The sequence below is a fragment of the Pristiophorus japonicus genome, chromosome 3 (genome assembly GCF_044704955.1).
Source record: "Pristiophorus japonicus isolate sPriJap1 chromosome 3, sPriJap1.hap1, whole genome shotgun sequence".
NCBI lineage: Eukaryota > Metazoa > Chordata > Chondrichthyes > Pristiophoridae > Pristiophorus > Pristiophorus japonicus.
The window spans coordinates 259,353,495-259,372,396 of NC_091979.1; the positions used below are offsets into that span (position 1 = coordinate 259,353,495).

Here is an 18,902-nt window from a genome sequence, read left to right on the forward strand (position 1 = left end):
ATCGGCCTTCAACCCCATCAATTTCCCTAACACCATTCCCTGCCTAATAAGATTATCCTTCAGTTCCTTCTTCTCACTAGACCCTCGGTCTCCTCGTACTTCCGAAAGGTTATTTGTGTCTTCCCTCGTGAAGACAGAACCAAAGTATTTGTTCAACTGGTCTGCCATTTCTTTGTTCCCCATTATAAATTCATCTGAATCTGACTGCAAGGGACCTACATTTGCCTTCATTAATCTTTTTCTCTTCACATATCTATAGAAGCTTTTGCAGTCACTTTTTATGTTCCCTGCAAGCTTCCTCTCATACTCTATTTTCCCCCTCCTAATTAAACCCTTTGTCCTCCTCTGCTGAATTCTAAATTTCTCCCAGTCCTCAGGTTTGCTGCTTTTTCTGGCCAATTTATATGCCTCTTCCTTGGATTTAACACTATCCTTAATTTCTCTTGTTAGCCACGGTTGAGCCACCTTCCCCATTTTATTTTTACTCCAGACAGGGATGTACAATTGTTGAAATTCATCCATGTGATCATGAAATGTTTGCCATTGCCAATCCACAGTCAACCCTTTAAGTATCATTTGCCAGTCTATCCTAGCCAATTCACGTCTCATACCATCGTAGTTACTTTTCCTTAAGTAGTGGGGAAAATGTTGGAACACAGGAGCGGGAGTTCGGGCAGTCGAGCAGCCTATAAAGGCCCGCGAGTTGGAGGGGGCGGCCACAGGAGTGGGAGTTCGGGCAGTTGAGCAGCCTATAAAGGCCCGAGAGTCGGAGGAGGTGGCCACAGGAGCAGGAATTCGGGCAGTCGAGCGGCCTATTAAGGCCCAAGAGTCGAAGGAAGCGGCCACAGGAGCGGGAGTTCGGGCAGTCGAACGGCCTATAAAAGCCCGAGAGTTGGAAGAGGGTAGCTGGTGCAGGGGCAGGGGCAGAAGGTAAACAAAGAAGTAAGAAGAAATCAAAGTGGGACGTCACAGCCAAGCGGGTAAGTGATTGGCTGGTTGGTGAGTATTTGATCTTTTATTTTTCTTCGTAAGAAACTTTGGCATGTTACAAATTAAGTTAATCTAAGAGTTAAGTCATGGCAGGAGAGCCCAGACCCATGTCATGCTCCTCCTGTGCTATGTGGGAAATCAGGGACACTACCAGTGTCTCTGACTACTACATGTGCGGGAGGTATATCCAGCTGCAGCTCCTGACAGACCGCATTGCGGCACTGGAGCTGCGGATTTATTCACTCTGGAGCATCCGCGATGCTGAGGATGTCGTGAATAGCACGTTTAATGAGTTGGTCACACTGCAGGTAAAGGTTGCACAGCCAGATAGGGAATGGGTGACCATTAGGAAGAGCAAGGGAAGGCAGGTATGCAGGGGTCCCCTGCGGTCACCTCCCTCCAAAACAGATGCACCGTTTTGGGTACTGTTGAGGGAGGTGGCTGATCAGGAGAAGGCAGCAGCAGCCAAGTCCATAGTACCTGGGGTGGCTCTGCTGCACAGGAGGGCAGGAAAAAGAGTGGGAGAGCTATAGTGATAGGGGATTCTATTGTAAGGGGAATAGATAGACATTTCTGCGGCCGCAAACAAGACTCCAGGATGATATGTTGCCTCCCTGGTGCAAGGGTCAAGAATGTCTCGGAGCGGCTGCAGCGCATTCTGGAGGGGAGGGTGAACAGCCAGTTGTCATGGTGCATATAGGTACCAAAGATATAGGTAAAAAAACGGGATAAGGTCCTAGATGTTGAATTTAGGGAGCTAGGAGTTAAATTAAAAAGGAGGACCTCAAAGGTAGTAATCTCAGGATTGCTACCAGTGCCACGTGCTAGTCAGAGCAGGAATCGCAGGATAGTTCAGATGAATACATGGCCTGAGGAATGGTGCAAGGGGGAGGGATTCAAATTCCTGGGACATTGGAACCGGTTCTGGGGGAGGTGGGACCAGTACAAACCAGACGGTCTGCACCTGGGCAGGACCAGAACCAATGTCCTAGGCAGAGTGTTTGCTAGTGCTGTTGGGGAGGGTTTAAACTAAAATGGCAAGGGGATGGGAATCAATGCAGGGAGGCAGAGGGAAGTAAAAAGGTGGCAGAAGCAAAAGGAAGGAAGGATAAAAATAAGAGTGGAGGGCAGAGAAATCAAGGGCAAAAATCAAAAAGGGCCACATTACAACATAATTCTAAAAGGACAAAGAGTGTTAAAAAAACAATCCTGAAGGCTCTGAGTCTCAATGCGAGGAGCATTCGTAATGAGGTGGATGGATTAACTGCGCAGATAGCTGTTAACGGATATGATGTAATTGGGATTACGGAGACATGGCTCAATGGTGACCAAAGCTGGGAACTCACCATCCAGGGGTGTTCAATATTCAGGAAGGAAAAGGAGGTGGGGTAGCGTTTCTGGTTAACGAGGAGATTAACGCAATAGTAAGGAAGGTCATTAGCAGGGATGATGTGGAATCTATATGGGTAGAGCTGCGAAATACCAAAGGGCAGAAAATGTTAGTGGGAGGTGTGTACAAACCACCAAACAGCAATAGGGAGGTTGGGGACGGCATCAAACAGGAAATTAGGGATGCATGCAATAAGGGTACAGCAGTTATCATGGGCGACTTTAATCTATTTACAATACACATTAATAAGTTAGACAAAGGAATTGAATGCAATATCTCCAAGTTTGTAGATGACACTAAGCTGGGTGGCAGTGCGCGCTGCGAGGAGGATGCTAGGAGACTGCAGGGGGACTTAGACAGGTTAGGTGAATGGGCAAATGCATGGCAGAAGCAGTATAATGTGAATAAATGTGAGGTTATCCACTTTGGTTGCAAAAACAGGAAGGCAGATTATTATCTAAATGGTGACAGGGGAGGTGCAATGAGACCTGGGTGTCATCGTTCATCAGTCATTGAAAGTTGGCATGCAGGTACAACAGGCGGTAAAGAAGGCAAATGGCATGCTGGCCTTCATAGCGAGGGGATTTGAGTATAGGAGCAGGGAGGTCTTACTGCAGTTGTACAGGGCCTTGGTGAGACCACACCTTGAGTATTGTGTGCAGTTTTGGTCTCCTAACCTGAGGAAGGACATTCTTGTTATTGAGGGAGTGCAGCGAAGGTTCACCAGACTGATTCCCGGGATAGCAGGACTGACATATGAAGAAAGACTGGATCGAGTAGGCTTATATTCACTGGAATTTAGAAGAATGAGAGGGGATCTCATAGAAACATATAAAATTCTGACGGGATTGGACAGATTAGATGCAGTAAGAATGTTCCTGATGTTGGGGAAGTCCACAACCAGGGGTCACAGTCTAAGATAAGGTGTAAGCCATTTAGGACCGAGATGAGGAGAAACTTCTTCACTCAGAGAATTGTGAACCTGTGGAATTCACTACCACAGAAAGTTGTTGAGGCCAGTTCGTTAGATATATTTAAAAGGGAGTTAGATGTGGCCCTTACGGCTACGGGGATCAAGAGATATGGAGAGAAAGCAGGAATGGGGTACTGAATTTGCATGATCAGCCATGATCATATTAAGGGAAATAAAATGGAGGCAGAAGCAAAAGATAGAAAGGAGAATAGTAAAAGTGGAGGGCAGAGAAACCCAAGACAAAAAACAAAAAGGGCCACATTACAGCAAAATTCTAAATAGGCAAGGTGTGTTAAGAAGACAAGCCTGAAGGCGCTGTGCCTCAATGCGAGGAGTATTCGGAATAAGGTGGATGAATTAACTGCGTTGACAGCAGTTAACGGATATGATGTAATTGGCATTAAGGAGACATGGCTCCAGGTTGACCAAGGCTGGGAACTCAACATCCAGGGCTATTCAACATTTAGGAAGGATAAGCAGAGAGGAAAAGGAGGCGGGGTGGCGTTGCTGGTTAAAGAGGAAATTAATGCAATAGTAAGGAGGGACATTAGCCTGGATGATATGGAATCAGTATGGGTGGAGCTGCGGAATACCAAAGGGCAGAAAACGCAAGTGGGAGTTGTGCACAGACCACCAAACAGTAGTAGTGAGGTTGGGGACAGCATCAAACAAGAAATAAGGGATGTGTGCAATAAAGGTACAGCAGTTATCATGGGCGACTTTAATCTACATATTGATTGGGCTAACCAAACTGGTAGCAATGCGGTGGAGGAGGATTTCCTGGAGTGTATTAGGGATGGTTTTCTCGACTAATATGTCAAGGAACCAACTAGAGAGCTGGCCATCCTGGACTGGTTGATGTGTAATGAGAAGGGACTAATTAGCAATCTTGTTGTGCGAGTCCCTTGGGGAAGAGTGACCGTAATATGGTAGAATTCTTTATTAAGATGGAGAGTGACACAGTTAATTCGGAAAGTAGGGTCCTGAACTTAAGGAAAGGTAACTTCGACGGTATGAGGCATGAATTGGCTAGAATAGACTGGCAAAGGATACTTAAAGGGTTGACGGTGGATAAGCAATGGCAAACAATTAAAGATCACATGGATGAACTTCAGCAATTGTACATCCCTGTCTGGAATAAAAAATAAAACGGGGAAGGTGGCTCAACTGTGGCTAACAAGTGAAATTAAGGATAGTGTTAAAACCAAGGAAGAGGCATATAAATTGTCTAGAAAAAGTAACAAACCTGAGAACTGGGAGAAATTTAGAATTCATCAGAGGAATTCAAAAGGGAGTTAGATGTGGCCCTTATGGCTACGGGGATCAAGGGATATGGAGAGAAAGCAGGAAAGGGATACTGAGGGAATGATCAGCCATGATCTTATTGAATGGCGGTGTAGGCTCGAAGGGCCGAATGGTCTACTCCTGCACCTACCTTCTATGTTTCTATGTTTCAATATAGAAAGCAAATTAACTTAAGACTGTATGCTAATGACAGGTCACTAACTGCTCAGCTCCATTGCAATGCTGAGTATTGAGAGTTTAGGACGCACACGCGGGTTTAGAAAAATAGGCCGGTATAGGGCAAAGAGTTATTCTCTTCCGGGCAGTGTGATTGGAATTCGGCCTTGGGCCTCATTGGTATCTGCAGTTCACCAGTTTAATGACAATCAGTTATCTTGATTCAGCTCGCCAGTTGAAGCCTGACCTTATTCCAGCCGGATTTGACACCGAGCTGGCCGGCAGGTAGATACTGGCAGGTAGATGCCGGCTGACAGAGTGGAAGCAAAACAGAGGGGGGCAAACCCAGGTCAGCAGCGGAGGGGGCGGCACTGGGCTGGAAGCGGCCTGCAGTATTTTTGTGGGCCCGTTGAGGACTGTTGGTCAGACTGCTCAATGGGTTAAGCCGTTCAAGACCCAGATCAACTGGGCGTAGCATGAGCAGTGTATTGTCCATTAATTCATACACCCGTTTCAATCGGCGTCCCGAAAAACATTGATTAATTTCTCCCTCTAAGTGTCAGACTAACAACTCCTGATGTATTTACAGCATACATTTGGCACTAAGCTAGTTGGTATTTGCACAATCCAGAAATTTACCATGTCTGAAACGGGATACAAGAAGAGGTCAAGGGATCATGATTTGCGTTCTAATGTTTGTCTTGCATTTTGTAAAGTTTCAATAATAAAGCTTCATAACTTCACGCCTCTATATCATAAAGTACAGGAATAAATGGGAACAAATGAGTTCATTAAACAAAAAAAATGTGGTGATTGGTTGACATTTTAGAAATTTCTGAAGTCTCCTAGTGAAAAATTGGACTGATGGTAGGAAAAAGCCAGCAGAAACATCGTGAGCAGTAGTAAATTAATATCTCGGAAACCCATCTAACCAGTGCTAACTTGTCAATGATTGTGATATTCCAACTGTGTGCTTACCTTTCTGAATTTCAGCTTTCATACCCCTTCCATGGTTAAATAGCCTGTCCACATTCTGTGTCTTGGCTCACACATATGTGAAGGATGGATGAGGTATTGGGAGGGTTGCTGGTTCCTATGAAATTGTACCCCAGCAATATTAAGAGCCTTAAGGGAGGAGAACATTTTGGGGAAAATATTATCTCCTGAGCTGGTGGCATTACTCAGCCAGACTTTTAAAATAAAAAGTAACATGGCAGCCAACCTTATTTGCCAGATGTTATCATAGTCTGAATAAGTGGCCTTTAAAAGAAGTGGATGCTGGGTCAATTGGACTATTCAAGAGAGAGATTTTTATTTGGTAAGGGTATCATGGGATATAGATCGATGGCGAGTAAATGGGGTTGAGGTACAGGTCAGTCATCACCTAACTTAATGGAGGAACAGGCTCGAGGGCTCTTGCTCTTGGATTCATAACATGCTGGGAGCTGTTGTGATGCTTTTATGTTGTGCTTTGTCCGTCCAGTGTCTCAGTTCTATTTCAACAGCAGAGGCAAAGACCAGCATTGCTGCTAGGTGACAAGTTACCCACTATTCTCATAGTTCATGACCCCTCTCTACGAACATCAGTGCTGCTGAGGTGCACTCCAATGAAACATACAATGGATTAGAATGGAGCAAGCTATTGGGATGCTCAAAGTAAGGCTCCAGCTTCTGGAAAGGCCTGGGGGTGCCTTTATGTATTCATCCAGCACAGAGTCGCAACTTGTGGTAGCATACTGTGCACTTCACAACATTAGAATCAGTAATGAGTAGATGGTAGCTGTCCCAGAGGATTCCAGAGAGATGAAGAAAATGCAGCTGCTGTAGGCCTGCCCCAAGGAAGCTTGTGTCGTGGTGATGGCTGTTAGACATCTGACAGACAGACTCACTCGGCACACTTTCACAGATGAATAGAGCACTATTATTTGGAAGTCTCGGTTCATCAAAACTCTGCCTCCTCTCACCAAACTCTCAATGTTCTACGTAATATCTTTGCTTCTCTCAGCGAGCTTTCGCATTCTAGTGCTGGCTGAGCTATAATATCAGCCGGGGGGAGCCGGAGCAGAGTGGGAGCTGGGGGCGGGGGGAGCGGCAGGCAGCAGGGGGGGGGGGTAGCGGCAGGCAGCGGAGCGGGAGCTGGGTGGGGGGGAACAGATGGCAGTGGAGCGGGAGCAGGTGGGGGGGGGGGGGCGGGGTGGCGTGAGAGAGCCAGAGGGAGCGTGAGCTGAACTGGGGGGAGCCGGAGCCAGAGCCAGAGCAGGAGCTCGAGGAGGGAGGTGCAGTCCGATCTTCACCGCCCCAGTGAGCCCATTCGGCCAGGGCTAGGGGCGGCGTGCTTCGGGCCCCTCCTACACAGTTCCGGGTGCCTGGAGCTACTGCACATGCGCGCACATTGTAGCACGCATGTGCAGAAGTCCCGGCACTGTTTTCAGCGCAGGGACCTGGCTCGCCCCCCACAGCTTGTGCTGTACCGCGCCGACTGTCTGGATCGACCTGAGGGAGTGGCGAATACAGAGGTAAGTTTTCGGCGTGGTTTTGAGCCTGCGCCGTTCTAGGCGCAGCCCGAAACCTGACCCCATTATGAGCAACTGCTCTCAGGTCCCCCAAATCTTGACATGGATACGGGACAGGTTGACTGATTGATTATCCTAGGCTCCTTGGCAGCCTGGTACTGAAAAGGTGAAGGCTTTGCTGGAAATGATAGAGTGCTTCCTCTATGCAACTGCCGTGAGAGGTCACATAAGAACATAAGAATTAGGAACAGGAGTAGACCATCTAGCCCCTCGAGCCTGCTCTGCCATTCAAAAAGATCATGGCTGATCTGGCCATGGACTCAGCTCCACTTACCCGTCCGCTCCCCATAACCCTTAATTCCCTTATTGACAGCCTTCACAGCCTCTGAAGCATGCACACCAGCTTCTCCACTGACATTGGATACCGGATTCTGGTTACCAGCAATCAGTGGGAGAATGGACCTCACAAAATCAGAAAGATCTTTACACCTATGGGAGAGAGTTACTGAATATCCTTTAGCTCCTCCGAGATGCAGCCTTGTATAACTTTGCAGTCCGATTGACAATGGCCACTCAAGATAGTGCCCCAAAACCAGCACTCCATCATTCAGTCAGATGACACAAAACTTGGAAGTATAGTGAACAGTAAGGAGGATAGTGATGGACTTCAAGAAATCATAGATAATATGCCCTGCCGCATTTATGTCAGCAGAGTAAGGCCCGAGGAATTTCCAACCCTTAATCTTTTTCTCATCAGAGTGTCTCATTCCCCTTCGCGTGGCTTCCTTTAATCGCCAGATCGCGGCCTCCCTGACACCTTGCTCTGCCATTATCATTACACTTGAGCTTCCCTTTTGTTTTTTAGCCAGCCTCAGGCTGGTCCATTCCCCCTCCCATTTCAGTGGGCTTCAGGCTCTTTTGGTTTCAGTGTGTTCCCTGTCATCACTGCCCTGCTCCCGACAATCAAGTTCCCGTTCTTTCCCAGACCTTAAGCCATTGCACTGTTCCTCAAATTTCAGTCTGTACCCATAATATTCTAATATTTACATATCTTTTGTACTCAGGCACAGAGACTACACTCCAATCTATCAGTGAGCCAGGACCTTTGTATTACAGAGGTAAGCAGTTAATAAATCAACTCATTCTGGACTTTTTTTTTTAAAAGCACAATAATATTTACCACCTGAACTTTGTTTGTCTACATATGTAATGCATTCTCACACTTGGATTTAATTCAAAAGTATTTCAAACAGATGTTATGAAAGAGTTTTATACTGTTTTTGCAAAAGTTTTTAGGAAAATGCAACATAAAGTTAAGTAAAATAAATGGTGAGTGCTGACCCCAGTAATAATAAAAATATTCATTATTTAAATAAGCACTAGACTTTCACATGTTAATGGATAATAAAGAAGTGGACCTGCTGTAAAGGGATAATCTTGACTTATGTGACCTCGGCTCATCCACTGCACTGAATGGGTAAGTGCAGTGTTCAAGAAAACAGCCTGTAAATAGAACTATTTAACCAGAACATGGGTGTAATGTATGCACCTGGGAGTATGCTCACAGGTTTATAGAGCTGTTGAATTGTGAGTGGCTTAGCCAGTCACGTGATGTTCACAGACTTACTAAAACTCTAGTCAGTTAGGTCTAGGTCAACCACGATGGGGTATGCAGTTGTGAGCCTAGTGGATGAACTGGTAATGTATAGTGTGATTGTTAAACTTTTGTTAATAAACCAACGAGTTCTTAATAGCAATGTGTTGCTATGAATGCTTAAGCAAAGAACCCATGAACCAAATACATTACAACGGGTTTATATATTTTTAACAAATCTGGTGGGTATCTAGGGGCAGTGTAGTACTTACTCCTATAATAAAGATCCCTTTGAAAAACAAAATTAGCCTCATCGTCAATACTCTCAGAAGGAGAAGTTATATGCCAATCCCTTTAAAAACATGCATTGGACTACCCAAAGGAAAATGTTGTGATGTTACATATTTTCTGAATTGCATATATTGGAGAAAGTTGTGCCTAAGATACCTCACAAATGAGCACACCTACTTTAGCTTATCAGGCCATCAGTTTGCTCACTATTCTGTTCCTATTAAATATTCTATTTACAGGCTGTTTTAATGAATAGACCTTCAACTGTTTCATTATGTTCTACAAATATTTTAGCATTACAGGGTATTTGGATGTAAACATTTGCTTGCAAGTAATACTTACAGCATGTATCTTTCTGAGTGTTGACACTATCTTCATGGTAAGCCAAGTGGTAGTTTCAAGATTTGTAGTTGTTGCCCAAATCAGATGGGTATATGGTAAAAATTATGTTTGCCTCACGTTGTTGGGTTGTGAAACTCCACAGGCATTCCCGTGGTTCTTAGAGGCGGAAGAAAAAAAAATTGAACCAAATACTTCATGGCCACACCCAAACTCCACAAGATTTGAGCACTGATCACCCAGATGTTCCATGTTTTGTTCAAAGCAGTGAATGTTACTCGTGGAGTATCTGTTGGTGATGGTGTCCAGATGGCCATTGTGATTTTAGGCTAATTAGCATAACGATGGGTTAAGTTATTAAGATTAAGAAATTGTGGCATACAAGAGTGTCAAGTGGCAGATGAATGGTCCACTGGGATGTCCAAGCTGGGGTCATGATCGGGAAGACACCTGGATTGACCTTCCTATCAAAGGGGCCAATCAGCTTTGCTGCCTGCACTTCTGGAAGGACTCATCCGTGGCCCCACTCAAATTGTCATCTGGTGCCTCATTGCCCATTACTCTCCTCTGGCTGGGACCCAACATGTACCCATAGTGGCATGGGCACCTTCTGCTGGCATGAATATGATGAGGTCTCACTCTGATCCCAGATACCCCGGCCAGATCAAGAGTGAAGGTTATCCGTTCCTGCTCTTTACATAGGCAAAGCAGGGCCGAGGATTTTTGGCTGTTATTCTATTCAAAACATGTTAAATCTGATGTGACCCAAATAATTAAAGGGTGCATCTGACCTTTCAAAATAAGTTATGTCATATATAGAAAGAGACACAATGGCCCCGACATTTATGGGAAGGGGGGGTGTGTGTTGGGGGCGGGTTAGCGGCCGGGAAACCCGGAAGAACGGGTTTCCAGGGGGTTCTGTTGAATTTAACGGCAGGACCTGATTAACATTTTTTGTCTCCATTTGCCAGCTGCAGCCAGCCAGATTAAAAGGCTGGCTGGCTGGCGGGAGGGTAGGCATTTGGCACCAGGCTGCAGCATGGGAGCAGAGAAGAGGGCCGGAGGGAGGGAGGGATCTCGTGGGTTGGGATGGTCATCAGGTTGGGAGGGGTGGGGGGACCCCCCAAGAGGGAGGTCGGGAGTCGGAGGGACCGGAGAGGTAGGTCAGGTGTTGGAGGGTTTGGAGGGGGGGTGGGGGTTATCCGATCACAGGGAGGTTAACCAGTTAACTTGGTGGGTTGGGGGGAGCACTCCTGCTCCAAATGTTCCCACAAGCCATACTGGGATAATACTTAACTGTTCGATCCAGTCACTCTCACCTCCCTTTAGCTGTCAAGTTTCCCGAGGCCTGCGAAACCCGTCCGGCTGGTGTTCAACCTGAACCACAGATAAAATCGAAGGCATGCAGCCTCAACTGAGGGACCTGCCTCTGAACAGCAGGTTAATCGCCCTCCCACCACCCACCCAACCTGCGCCCCTTCGAACCAGAAGTGGGTTGGAGTCGAGTGTCCCATTCTTTTCTTTTTAACCCTTCATCTCCTGCCACCCAACCCCCTCCTCCTCCCTCAGCCCATCTTTGAGGAGTTAAAATTACACCCAATGATTCTGAATAGGAGCAATGGCTTATTCCATCATTTGTTTCCAACTTCGTGTTCATCCCAAGACAATCATGGGAATAACTTAAGGCCATCAACTTATTATTATTGACATAAATTGTTGCACTCCACCGATGGTTTTCCTGGAGTCAGAACAAAGACCTGAACCACAGAGCCACACAGACTATTTTATCATCTATACTTATACTTATCTCCCTAACTTTCAATCCTTTTCATAATCAGGTATTTCTCTCGCTGCTTGTTAAGCCAGTTAATCAATATTGCATTAAGTAGAATTGATGGGATATTATCTTTTGTTATCAACTGCACTGTGGGAAAAAATGTTCTTCTAATCCCTAATCTCATTTGAGGTTTGCCAATGTTATATTCATGTGCTCTACTTCAACCACCCATGATGTCTATAACTTTTAACAAAGGAACTCGCAGTTTTCCTTACCTGTAGAGAATACATCATCATCATCATAGACAGTCCCTCGAAATCGAGGAAGACTTGCTTCCACTCTAAAAGTGAGTTCTCAGGTGGCCGTACAGTCCAATGCAGGAATTAGAGTCTCTGTCACAAATGGGGCAGACAGTGGTTGAAAGAAAGGGTGGGTGGGGAGCCTGGTTTGCCACACACTCCTTCGGCTGTCTGCACTTGATTTCTGCATGTTCTTGTTGACGAGACTCGAGGTGCTCAGCGCCCTCCCGGATGCTCTTCCTCCACTTAGGGCAATCTTTGGCCAGGGACTCCCAGGTGTTGGTGGGGATGTTGCACTTTATCAAGGAGGCTTTGAGAGTGTCCTTGAAACGTTTCCTCTGCCCACCTGGGGCTCGCTTGCCGTGTAGGGGTTCCGAGTAGAGCACTTGCTTAGGGAAATTCGTATCGGGCATGTGGACGATGTGGCCTGCCCAACGGAGCTGGTCGAATGTGGTCAGTGCTTCGATGTTAGGGATGTTGGCCTGTGCGAGAAAACGGACGTTGGTACGTCTGTCTCCCAGGGGATTTGCAGGATCTTGCGTAGAGAATAATTTCAATTCTAACATCATATTTTCATAATGAACATATCAACCCATACACAATAGCATGAGAATCATACAGGGGTATTCAAACCAAAATTTCTAAAATTAAAGGCTTTTCCATATGGAATACAAACTTCAGGGTTAAATTCTTGAGGGCCTGAAGCTCTGGGAGTTTTTGCTCCAGCGATGAAATTGTGGGGTAGCCTGGAAACTCCTCCAGATACACACTGTGCATGGGGTGTAAATCTGACAGAACCAAGTTATGCCCTACATCCCCCTCTCCCCACCGATTGGTGATGCACCCACTCTCCACCTTCAGGAATTTCAGGCTCTTGGTATATAGAGGAGCCATTTATTGTGTGTGTGAAGAGTATTTGTGAATTTGTATTTTTCCCAACATTGAGTTGATGATAGATTCTGCCTCTTCCCTTCCCTGCTCCTGTAAGGAGGGGGAAAGGATAATGTCGCCCAGGGACTTTTCCAAAACCATCCTCAAAAGTAATCTGTAATTGACTAGAAGTGGAACAATTCTAATATAAATGGTGGAAGCAGATTCAATAGTAACTTCCAAAAGGTAATTGGATAAATACTTGAAAAGGAAAAACATTGCAGGGCTATGGGGAAAGCAGAAGTTTGGGGTGGGGGGAGGGGGGCTGTGGGACTAATTGGATAGCTCTTTCAAAGAGCCAGCACAGGCACAGTGGGCTGAATGGCCTCCTTCTGTGCTATACAATCCTATAATTCATGGCAGTTCATCAACTTAGGTAGAGCACCCCTCTTTAAACCCAAGTTGAAAACTCACCTAAAGAATACTAGTAATTTGAAATATAATTTCTAGTAGTCAGAATTTTGACCCTATGATTCACATCTCATGTTCTACTTAAACTTGTGAAAAACAAGCATTCATTTTTTTTAATTATTATTAATAATTGGCATTAGGAAAGTATGGACTAATAAATGAAAGTTATCATGGATTTGTTGAAGGCAATTCGTGTTTGACTAACTTGATCGAGTTCTTTGATAAAGTAATAGAGAGGGTTGATGAGGGCAGTGCGGTTGATGTTGTGTATATGGACTTTCAAAAGGCGTTTGACAAAGTGTCACTTGTTAGCAAAATTAAAACCGATGGGATTAATGGGACAGTTGCAGCATGGATACACATTGGCAAAGGAACAGAAAGCAGAGAGCAGTGGTGAACAGTTGTTTTTCAGACTGGAGGGAAGTATACAGTGGTGTTCCTGAGGGTTCAATATTTGGATCTCTGCACTTTTTGATATATATTAATGACCTGGAATTGGGTATACCGGGCATAATTTTATAGTTTGCAGATGATGCTGAAATAACATTAAATGTAATAGTTTCATTAATTCCACATTGGGCTAACTTTATGTAAGTTACAGAGGAGATCCCCATTGGTCTGCAACAAGGTGTAATGGAAGGAAAACTGAGCAAGTCCCTTTGGAGGTGCGCGCTCCGACCTGCTGAATTTTCCAATATGTGCTGTGCCCAGGCGATCCAGGGCACTTGGATGCAGACCAAGGAAGTTCTCCCCTTATTTGTCCACTGACAGAATTTGCTAATGGAATTTTAATTGTTTTCAGACACAGATCACTACTTCAAACGATAAGGAGATTGCTGCTGTACAATCCAAAGACCACACTTCTCCAGGGAGTTCATCTGCTGTCAGTCCAGAGATTCACATCAGTGCAGTGCTGTGGATGATCACTATTGCACATTCAACTTTTCCTTGCTTCTACTCAACAGAAACGTTGTAGTTGCATACAAGAACTTGTACAAAATCTATTCCCTGTCCATTTTATTTTTCAAAAATTCTAGCTCTACAGACGATGTGGAGTCACCCTGCTGAAGCAGATTCATTGTAACTAGTGGGGAGGGTGGGGTGGGGGGGGGGAAAGCTTCTTGTGAATTAGGGGCTATGTGATACTTGATGCAATCCTACAATCCAAACAAAAACCTTGTGGGCATGCAGAGTTGATGGACCAGGATTTAATTATGGCTGTACTTATTTTTGCCCTAGCCTTAAGCTGGGAACTTGGAAACAGCATACATTGAATCCTGTGTGCATTGTCCATGCAACTGCTTTATTGAATCTGACAAGTTAGGTACAGCACAGCAGGGATGTCATGTTATCTGCTTTGACACTGGTATCGTTCAGCAAGAGGTTTCACCTGAAGAGTGGGAAAATTTACTGTTGTTTTTTTCCCTCTTTTGTTTGTCGGATTGCTTCAGATGTTCTAATCTTTTACAATACATCCATATTCCCTGTAATGTTTATGTAAATTGTCTGCACTCACAACTCTTTAAAAAAAACATTACCCATGTCACAAGCCACTGTAATGTTTGGCTTTTACTTTATCAAGAATCTCAAATGTGTGATGTGCTTAAGATTCTTTGAACAGTGATATTTACAATTGCAAAATTACGGATTTATTTTAAAGCTAGCCTTAATAAATGGACGTTTGTATTCTTTTAAACTAATATCATTAAATACAAGCACTTAGTGAGCAACATTGTCAAAGCTGAAGAGCCCTTATAATGTAATGAAGTGTACTCTGGTTTACTAGTGTTGTACAGCAGTTCTCTCAATGGCGAGCAACCTCTTAGCTGGCACGTGGCTAGACAGCCACAGTTTTGGGAGGAAATAGTTCTGATTCCTGAAATTGCCAACGAATAAATAAAGAGGGGAGAATCTTTCCACTGTAACCAAAAGGGGCAATGAAAATAATGGAAAATATATGTCATATTTTACAACGGAGCATTAAAACATGTTTACACATCAAAATTATTACTGCTTGTCTCTTTACATAATTTATACATTTAAAGATTCTATATTGCCTTAGGAAACTGTTTCTAATTTAAGCTCTGTGTAAGTGCACAGTTGTTTTGCTTTATGCACTTACTATTTACATCCACTAGATATAAGATGCAAAACAAATGAGAGGAAATGTCTAATATATGAAGGTTCTGTATTGGCATATTATAATGTGCATATAATCTTTTAATGGCTTATGGATATTCATGCTAGGCCATAGATTATATTGTTTTAAATCTAAACAGTCATCAATCAATTACATAATTTTAATGCTTTTTCTTGGGAAAGTAATTGCATGCTGAAAATTTAATTTAAAAGGTCTCATCTGAGGTACTGTGACAAGCTTGTGCAAATATTGACAGACAAACCAACAAAATTTGAATTCTCTATCTTATATCAAATGACATACAGCCATCTTATCTCCAATCAAAAAAGGTATACTAATAAGAGCAGAGAAGTGTAGAGGAACAGAGGGGCCTAGGAGTGCAAGTCCACAGATCCCTGAAGGTAGCAGGACAGGTAGATAAGGTGGTTAAGGCGGCATACGGGATACTTGCCTTTATTAACCGAGACATATAAGAGCAGGGAGGTTATGCTAGAACTGTATAAATTTCTAGTTAGGCCACAACTAGAATACTGCGTACAGTTCTGGTCACCACATTACAGAAAAGATGTGATTGCACTAGAGAGGGTACAGAGGAGATTTATGAGGATGTTGCCAGGACTGGCGAATTTTAGCTATGAGGAAAGATTGAATAAGCTGGTTTTGATTTCTTTGGAACAGAGGAGGTCGAGGAAAGATTTAATTGAGGTGTGTAAAATTATGGCCCCCCAATCTGCGAGAGAACAGCTCTGCAGGTCGGGCTATAAAAGAGCTGGATCAGCATACCACTTCAACCTCCAGCGCGAGTTGCTCCGAGGATTTTGAGATGGGCGACTGGGTGACGTCATCAAAACCCTAGTTGCCGTTTTGGAGATGGGCAGGAACATCGGCAGGGCCCAGGTACAGAGGAGTGGGAACGTCGGGCGGAGGAGCGGCGAGTGTTTGTGGCGGAGGTGCGACAGATGAGGGTACGGGGCCCAGAAGAGCCGAGGGCCCGGGGCAGCACGGGCCAGCCCACACTGCGATATGTGTGCGTACTAGGTCCGTGCAGCAGAGCAGGTCTCCAGTTGTCTTGGTTAACCCTTGCCACTGGACCAAGACCTAGCTCTGTCAAGCCCGTGTGGTGGTTGGTGTGCAACAGTCACCATATGCTAAAAAAATCCACGCACAGGCATCTTCCACCCTCTCAATTGGAGTCCAGGACTGGAACATCGGGTCCTTCATCAAAACACCTGTGAACTCATGGAAGCAAGTCATCCTCGTTCGAGGGACCACCTATGATGATGATGATGATGTAAAATTATGAGGGCACTACATAGAATGGATAGGAAGGACCTATTTCCCTTAGCAGAGAGGTCAATAACCAGGGCCATAGATTTAAAATCATTGCTAGATGGATTAGAGGGGAGCTTGAGAAGGAATCCCATCATCCAGAGGGTGGTTGGGATCTGAAACCCACTGCCTGAAAGGGTGGTAGAGGCAGAAATCCTCATCACATTTAAAAATTACTTGGATATGCACTTGAAGTGCCAATACCTACAGGGCTATGGACCAAGAGATGGAAAGTGGGGTGAGGCTGGATAGCTCTTTTTCGGCCAGCACAGACATGATGGGCCGAATGCCCTCCTGCTGTGCTGTAAATTTCTGATTCTATGATTCTAAGAATTGAAACATAGGGTACTTAGAATATATAAGGTGCTTACAGATGTCACTATGTAAATCTATGGTTTACTCACGACTCTCAGATTTCAGCGTCTCATCAATCCTTTTCTCATATTTTTCAAGAATGTCCACAGCATGAACATTGGAACAAGCTGCCAAACAAGGCAGCAGGGAATGGCACACAAGCACATAGAAGAACCAGCGAGAATTTTACAGGCATGCCCCTCCAAGCCCTCCTGGAAGAAATAGCACTAAAGAGACACAGAATGCTGGGTATCTGTGCCAGCTAATCTGTCAAGAATTTCACTCGCGCCAGCTGGAGCAAGGTGGCACTTGCCTTGTGCCAACTCCTTCACCTGCAGGATTGCAAACTAGTGCCTCAAGAAGTTCAATAACCTTACCACGGCAGGTAAAGTAACACACCAGATACTCTTCTTTGGCCACCCTGGTCACCAGCACCCTCTTCACCCGCTTATAGGAAGACTTGTACAGCTAACTCTCTGTTTAAGGGGTCTCTAACTCGTGATCTTGCACTATGGCTCCCCAGCTCCCCTAACAGCAATGCACAACCTAAAACTATACCCCATCATCTCTCACTTCAGCTCTCCCAAGCAAATTAGGACACCATTCGCAACTGCTAGCTTGTCTCAATCTTCATGCAGGAGAAATTGATGCACAATGCCAATCAGAAACAGGCCACTGGAAGAGGTCTGAAATAAAACCAAAAAATGCTGGAAATACTCAGCAGGTCAGGCAGCGTCTGTGAAGTGAGAAACAGAGTTAACGTTTCAGGTTGATAAACTTTCGTTAGAAAGAGGTCTTTGTGATAGAGAGGATGTGGGGTTGGAAGCTCAGCTAGGGGGTTCAATAGGTGACTTAGGTTGTGAATAGTTTAGTTCACCTTGAGACAGGGGATGGAGTTAGTGGCAAGGGTACAGACTTTGTGGCAGGAGCTGAAGATAATGGCTTTGGTCTTCCCAATATTTAGCTGGAGGAAATTACAGCTCATCAAAGAGAACAGTCTTGAGAACACAGAGGCAATGGAGGGGTTGAGGCAGGTGGTGAAGATGCAGAGCTGAGTGTTGACAGCATACAGGTGGAAGCTGACTATATGACTGTGGATTATGTCGCCTAGAGACAGCGGGCCAAGGATAGATCCTTGGGGAAGTCCAGAGATAACAGTGCAGGGGTAAGAAGAGAAGCCATTGCTTGACATACTCTGACCTCAACCAGATAGGCAAAGTGGAACCAAGCAAGGATAGTCCCACTAAGATGGACAATGGAGAAGAAACATTGGAGGATAGCGCGGTTGATTGTGTGAAAGGCTACAGAGGGGTTGAGGAGCACCACGGTCACAGTCGCAGAGAATGTTGTTTGTGACCTTGGTTATCAGTATCAAATACCATGTTTATTCCAGAAAGTGGAGGGTGATTTTTTTATATCTGGAGTGGCAAGGTTACTCTCTGGTGCTGGATTTTTACTCATTCAGGTTTTCTTGCAGAGAGAGATGAGTGATTTGAATCGGTTCGCGGTCAGTTGAGTATTGTAATGGGGACAAAGATTAATGAAACAGCAGTGTTCAATAGGGAGGAAGGATGAAGTATTACTTCTGGGATTTATTAGCCTTCATCTACAGATTAATAGGCGAGCATGAGAAAGCAATTCAAGTGGAGTTCTATCATTAACATCAAAATAACTCTAAATGTCAGAACAATGGGGCAGGGTTTTAAAGGGATCCCATGACAACCTCAGCAGGAAAAGGAGGATGTCTTGTGTTAGGAAATCTTCAACTGTGAGGTACAGAAGCTAGATGATTGCTTGGATTAGATGTCTATCTCCCGATCTGGTGCAGTTTGTTGGGCAGATCTTTGGTATAGATGCCATTTTACAACCATCTAGATTTTGCGTGTTTGTGCAAAATGATTTTGTGCCATTTTATCCCACTACCACCTTTTTCAGCCTCTTTCTGTGTGCCTTAATTCCTGACACATGTCTCTTTTCTTCACCTGCAGCCTTACTTCCATTGTTGGAGTTTTGGCTCAGTTGATAAACTATTTAGACTGATGACTTGGACTGCGAAAGTCCATTTAATAAAATATCTGGCCTAGATCTCTTGCTGATATCCTCTTTGAAAA

The 18,902-nt window shown here is 44.7% G+C and overlaps 1 protein-coding gene across 1 annotated transcript in view; it reads left to right on the forward strand.

Moving 5' to 3' along the window:
* gfra1b (gdnf family receptor alpha 1b) overlaps positions 1 to 13,999 on the forward strand; it is a 367,204-nt gene extending 353,205 nt beyond the window's left edge. Inside the window, exons 9-10 of the mRNA XM_070874977.1 lie at positions 8,392 to 8,445; positions 13,771 to 13,999. Coding sequence (XP_070731078.1) covers positions 8,392 to 8,445; positions 13,771 to 13,944 — 228 coding nt within the window. The 3' untranslated portion in view covers positions 13,945 to 13,999. The remainder of the gene's footprint in view (positions 1 to 8,391; positions 8,446 to 13,770) is intronic.
* Positions 14,000 to 18,902: the final 4,903 nt, after the last annotated feature.